Raw genomic sequence first — 6,725 nt, forward strand, 5'->3', positions numbered from 1 at the left:
TATAAAAACAAAAAAGCAGAGGCTTTGTGTTCAATCCTCAGTGATTTACAAAACAACAATAAAAAAACAAAACAAAAACCCAACCCTGTGAGACCAGTAGAGCAGAGGCAGGTTTGTGAAGCAGTGTGTCTTTTTAAATAGCTCGTGTCATTGTGACTCTGAAAGATGCCAAGTGGGAGCTAGTATTTGAGGACCTGCTGTGTGCTGGGTGCAGGGCTGGACTCGGGATAGCTGCTCGGAAGCAGGTACAGGGCTGGAATTCCGTGCAGGGCATAGATTACTCAGGAGAGGAGAGAACTAAGGGAAAGCTTACATACTACAAGGGAGACTGAACAGGGGGGCTAGATGGTGAGCTCGGGCCCAAGAAAGGGCTTGGAAAGGAGAGGAAAAGGAGGCACACATTGTCTGGGAGGAAGGCAGGACTGGCTTCCTGTACTGGCTCTATAAAATTGGAATATTAGCAAAGGAGATGTTCTAGCTGTCAGTATTTTTTTTTTTTTAATACTTTGAGGCTTTTATAAACTCTTTAATTTTCAGGCTGAAAACCAAAACCCACCTCCACTTGCCAGTCTCGTTCCAGAATGCCAAGTACCGTGTCCTCCTGGATCTTCAGTTCTGCAAGGACCCGCATTGCTGTGTTACAAGAGGGTAGACGCTTATACTCAAGGGCCACCTTGAATAGGAGCCAACCGAAATGGAGGCTCTCTTCTCTGGCACCCTCGACCGTAAAGAACAGTTCTCCATGTGGCGGCTTTGCCCTGAGGAAAGCCTACAGGCACACGTCAACGGAGGAAGAGGATTTCCACCTTCAGCTTAGCCCCGAACAGGTCAATAACATGCTTCGAGCCGGCGAGTCATCCCACAAGGTTCTTGATTTCAACAAAGGAGTCCCGAGTTCAGTGTTAAGGTTTGAGAGCAACCAGTTGGCTGCCAATTCCCCGGTGGAGGACCGGCAAGGTGTTGCTTCCTGCGTGCAAACGAACGGCATGATGTTCGGTATTTTTGATGGGCACGGTGGCCATGCGTGTGCGCAAGCGGTGAGTGAGAGGCTTTTCTACTACATGGCAGTGTCCCTGATGTCCCACCAGACCCTGGAGCAGATGGAGGAAGCCATGGAAACCATGAAGCCTCTGCTGCCCATCCTCCAGTGGCTCAAGCACCCTGGAGATAGTATTTATAAGGATGTCACATCGGTGCATCTGGACCACCTCCGAGTCTATTGGCAGGAACTCCTTGACCTGCATATGGAAATGGGTCTGAGCATTGAAGAGGCGTTGATGTACTCTTTCCAGAGACTGGATTCTGACATCTCTCTGGAAATTCAGGCTCCCCTGGAAGATGAGGTGACAAAGAACTTATCCCTCCAGGTGGCTTTTTCTGGGGCAACAGCCTGCATGGCCCATGTCAATGGAGTTCACCTGCACGTAGCCAATGCTGGCGACTGCCGGGCTATCCTGGGCATCCAGGAAGACAACGGTGTGTGGTCGTGTCTACCTCTTACCTGTGACCACAATGCCTGGAATGAGGCTGAGCTGTCCCGGCTGAAGAGAGAGCACCCTGAATCTGAGGACAGGACGCTCATCATAGATGACAGACTGCTGGGTGTCCTCCTCCCCTGCAGGGCCTTCGGGGACGTCCAGCTAAAATGGAGTAAAGAGCTGCAGTGTAGCGTCCTCGGGAGGGGCTTTGATACCGAGGCCCTCAACATCTACCAGTTCACCCCACCCCACTACTACACGCCACCCTATCTGACCGCCAAGCCTGAGGTTACCTACCACAGGCTGAGGCCTCAAGATAAGTTCCTGGTGCTGGCCTCAGATGGCCTGTGGGACATGCTGAGCAATGAGGAGGTGGTGAGGCTCGTGGTGGGGCACCTGTCCAAGGTTGGCCTCCATAAGCCGGACCTAGACCGAAGACCAGCCAACCTGGGCCTCATGCAGAGTCTGCTGCTGCAGAGGAAAGCCAGTGGACTCCATGCAGCCGACCAGAATGCAGCCACGCATCTCATCAGACACGCCATCGGGAGCAACGAGTACGGGGAGATGGAACCAGAGCGCCTGGCGGCCATGCTGACGTTGCCGGAAGATGTAGCCAGGATGTACCGGGATGATATCACCGTCATGGTGGTGTTTTTCAACTCCGATTCAATCGCTACATATTATAAGGAGGGTTCAGAGTGAGCCCTGTTGCCGTGGCTAACATGGAAGGCCCTTTAGGACATTTGCACTTAAGTGAAATTCCTAAGTGAGCAATTAAAACCTTATTAAAGAATAGGCAGGTATGAGTTACTGAGTAATTGACTAACAAAAGGAGGGAGGGTAAAACCAGCCTTAGTGGGGGGAAAAAGTGATTTTTGTCCCTGTGTGCACTGGCCAACTGTTGTTCTATGGTTTATTTTTTAATTAAGGAAACCTAGGTTTACAAAGCAATCTTCAGGGCACTTTTCTATGTCATATTCTAACTCCCCCACGCACCTGTGTGTGTGTGTGTGTATGTGTGTGTGATTTTCTGTAATGACTGATACTCTGTGCCATTTGCATTTTAACACTGGTTAAGTTTATTTTAAAACCCTAATCCTCCAACTTGCAAGCAGGACTGCCTCAGCACATTTGGGACCATTCATTTTGTTTTCTTAGCTGACGACGAGAGGGGCTAAGGCCTCTGGACCGGCTAAATTTAACTGTGCAGCTTTTAGTCCCCTCTGCCGAGTCCTACTTCTGACTCTTGGAGCTGTACTAGGAGGTAATTTCCGTCTGATCCCTAACTCCTGGCCTTTCTGCTTAGGTAACTATTCCCTGCCACGGGAGTTAGCCACGGGGTTATTCATAATTCTCATCCTTTCTGATTCCGTCTGCGACAGTCCTACCTCTGCTATGCTGCTCAGCCTCATCCTGACATTACTGCAAAACCTTTTTACCTGTTCTCTCTTCCAAAGGTTGGAAGAAAGGACATGTTATGGTCAGGAGGTAGTTGGTGACATTTAAGCAAGGCGGGCTTTCTCAGTGGTTTATGTACTTAAGATTTCAGCCTAAATCTAGAGATATGAAAATAAGGTCCTGAGAGAACACCCATAAGCTGAGGCTTTCTCTCTGCACAGTGGGAGGGAGGAGGGAGATTTATCAGATGGGACACCTGCCCCTGCCTGTATGAGCTGCCATTGCTACGTCTCGGGGATTAGACCATATTTAGTATGAGAGTTGGGTAAAGATGAAGATGCATCTGGTCATAGTCTCATGGGCTGCAGAGCCTTGGGTGTTTGTTTGAAAATGAACCCACATGGATCCTTTTTAGGGGATAAATTTTCTCCCCACTTGGGTGGCTGTGGCATTGAACGGCAGGAAATGTGTCCCTAAATGGAAACACACATATTTTTTTTGGCAGTTTTAATTTCCTGTACCTCATCAGAGCGCTTCACTGTAGGCAGAGCTCCTTAGTTGACCCTTGCCCCTTACCCACTGTGCCACCCACACACTACCAGGTTTGGCCACCTCAGTTTTTCAGGTAGACAGTCTGTCAAGAGTGCGGGCCTGGCAAAATGTCTCAGTGGGCAGAGGCTGCCAACCTCGGAATCCTGAGTTCTATCCCGGCATCGATGTAATGAAAGGAGTTGAAAGTTGTCCTCTGACCTCCACATGGGCACCATGGCACGGGGACTCACACAGAATAAATAAAATGGAGAAACAAAACAAAGACAACAAAAAATGAGCAGGGTAGTGGTGGCACACACCTCTAATGCTAGCACTTGGAAGCCAGAAGCAGGAGGATCTCTGAGTTCAAGGCCAGCCTGGTCTACAGATTAAGTTCTAGGACAGCCAGGACTACACAGAGAAACCCTGTCTTGAAAATAAAGTTTTTTTGTTTTTTTTTTTTTTGTACATTCTTAGTGTACTTGTTTAATGATAGATATAGTTTTTTCTTTCTTTTTTCTTTTTAAAGAAGTCTTTTGGGTCCTTTTGTTCTGATTTGATCTCTTAGATTTTCACTCAAAAAGTAAAGTGCAGTTCTTGAGGAGCCCGTATCCCACACTTGGGTCTGTTTACTTTCTGTGGTTCTTTCTGGGGAGCCCACTCTTGAGCTTTCAGGTGTGTCTTTCCTTCTGTCATGCTTTGTCTACCCTAAATAATACCCACCTCTGCCACCTCAGAATCAAATAGGAAATAAAAACACGGGTGTGGTGGCACATGCCTAAATCCCAGCACTTGAATGGCAGCGGGAAGAAAATTGGAAGTCCAAGATAGATACATGAGGCCCTTGCTCCAGAAAGTCGTGTGCCCCAGTGAGGCACTAAGGCCAGCCTAGGCTACCCAGTGAGACCTTGTGTAAGTCCCCAAACGCGAGTCACTATTCTAGACTGATGCTTTGCTGTTTGAATGGAAGACACTATTTGACATTGTTTTTCTTTGCCCTTTGCTTTTTGTGCCAGCTAAGCCCAGGAGTGTCCTTGGGGCCTTAGCTGGCACCCCGTGTCTCCTATTTTGGAGGCTGCAATGGGTCATAAAAGGTTCTGATTCAGTTAACTTCTCCGGGAGTTGATAGAACGCAGGCCTCCCATCTGTATCTCCAAGTGAGTCTGTGTTTTCTCACTGCCTAATAAATGTCCTTGCTTCCAGCCGACGCAGTGAGAAGGCAGAAAGGCCGCTTCATTGTCCACTGTCCTCTCTGCCTCTATGCAGTCAGCTTTTCTGTGCCTGCTCCAGCGAGTGTTGCCTTCTGGTCCCATGCCAGTGTCTGTCTCGCTAGCCATGGGTCTTGGCAGTGGGCCCCTTGAAGCAAGTGGAACACTGAAATTGGAACGAAGATTCATGGTCCTTGTCAGTTCTTCCAAAACTCTTGCCACTCCTTTCAAATAGGGATTTCAATTTTTAGACTTTTAAGGTTTAAATAATGAGACTGGTCATTTGATGATGTGGATGTAAATTTTGGAGGAAGTGTGTCGTGGTGCTTAAACCGACACTTAGGATTTGGGGTAAGAAACAGATGGGAAATGGTATGATTTAGATGTTTGTTTTTTTGTGTAAATAGTACAGTGCTGTTGACTTCCGAAGTTACTAAAACTGTAGAAAAGGCTATAGCTTTGAATGTATGTTAGATCCTGTCAATAAGATTCAGTTTTTTGAGATGTTATTTGTAGCATTAATTTATTATAATGTAAACTTTGAGATGTTGTAATTACTGTGTGACCATTTTCCCCAGAAGTACATTTGGCTTAAAAGCTAAAAAAACTTTTAGGCACACTGGACAAAACACAGTTGAGACACAGTCAAGTTGACAACTTTTAAGCATAGGTAAAATGTAGATGGTTTGATCTTCAGATAAACAAGGGTAGAGCTAAGTAGGACAGCGGCAAAACGTATGCAAAAGGACGTTGGTTCTGCCCTTTTGACCATCAGCGGCTGTTCTTTGTTGGACAGCACCAGGATGCTGTAACCTTTAAACCAGAATATTCTGGAATGGAGCCATTGTGGATTCACATCTTTGCAGTGTTGTGCCTGTGTAGACACATCCCACTGGCTTTGGGTTTGAGGATCAAAGCTAGCGATGCAGTTTGTGACGTAAACTGTCATGTGGGCAGCCTGGTGGGTGGGGTGGGGGAGGTGTGCTTAGGCTACTGTACTGTTTCCTGAGCCTTCTTCCTTTTGGTTCCTGCTGTCTAACTTGCCTCCTGCAAAGTATTTCTTACTAAGCATTTTCTTGGAACAATCATTAACCACGTTCTTTAATAATTCCTGGCATTTGTATTTATTTTAAGCTGTACAGGTGCTCCTATCTGACACTGATTTTCTAACCTTTGACAATACTTAAGTAGAACTTTTAAATAAAAGAGGCAAATGAAATTTGGTTTCTTTAGTTTAAACGTTAATTTTTCTAGCTCTTAAGATGTCAGGCCAACTTTTGTTTCAGCATTTTTATCTGACCAAGGAGAGTCTGGGCTGTTTAAGAGTCCACTCCAGGGCCGGGTGTGGTTGCGCACGCCTTTAATCCCAACACTCCAGAGGCAGAGGCAGGTGCATCGCTGGTCTACAGAGCAAGTCCAGGACAGCCAAGGCTAACACAGAGACCATCTCTAGAAAAACAAACAAACAAACAAACAAACAAACAAACAAACAAACGTCCATTCCAAAGAGAAACACTGTGCACTAAAACTTCTAGTAGCTGTTAAACACACAGGGAGTCCTTGCTTATTTTTTTTTATTTATTTTTAATATTTTGTTTAGCCAAATGTGTGCATGTGTCTCTATGTGGGGGTCTCATGTGAGGGCAAGAAGAGAGCTGGAGTTAGAGGTAGTTGTGAGTTGTCCGGTATGTGTTAGGAACCCAAACTCAGGGCCTCTTCAGGAGCACACTTAATCCTGAGCCATCTCTCCAGCCTCTGGAGTATATTCATTTATGTTAGCCATGCAAATGGAGAACTGAGAAGAAAAAAGACAGAGGCCCACCATGCCCCCAGAGCCAAGGCTTGTTAGGATTTCATAGTTTACTGAGAACCTACTTTGTGAAAACAGCTTTTGTGTTAATAGTAGTATAAAGCCAGTTCTGGGCACGCCTTTAATCCCAGCACTCAGGAGGCAGAGGCAGGCAGATCTCTGTGAGTTCAAGGCCAGCCTGGTCTACAAAGTGAGTTTAGGACAGCCAAGGCTACACAGAGAAACCTTGTCTCGAAAAACCTAAAAACAAACAAACAAATAAAGCAAGCCAGTTCTGGGAAAAAGTCTGGGCTGCTGACT

At 46.5% G+C, this 6,725-nt stretch overlaps 1 protein-coding gene across 1 annotated transcript; it reads left to right on the forward strand.

Annotated features, from left to right (window-relative positions):
• Positions 1-521: 521 nt before the first annotated feature.
• Pdp2 (pyruvate dehydrogenase phosphatase catalytic subunit 2) lies at positions 522-2,493 on the forward strand. The gene has a single exon (XM_051168879.1). The coding sequence runs from the start codon at positions 582-584 to the stop codon at positions 2,178-2,180; it is 1,599 nt and encodes a 532-aa protein (XP_051024836.1). The 5' UTR covers positions 522-581; the 3' UTR covers positions 2,181-2,493.
• Positions 2,494-6,725: the final 4,232 nt, after the last annotated feature.

The sequence above is a fragment of the Acomys russatus genome, chromosome 26 (assembly GCF_903995435.1).
Source record: "Acomys russatus chromosome 26, mAcoRus1.1, whole genome shotgun sequence".
Taxonomy (NCBI): Eukaryota; Metazoa; Chordata; class Mammalia; order Rodentia; family Muridae; genus Acomys; species Acomys russatus.

Coding starts and splice junctions, on each gene's coding strand:
- Pdp2 (XM_051168879.1), top strand. CDS start 582: ATGCCAAGTACCGTGTCCTCCTGGATCTTCAGTTCTGCAAGGACCCGC.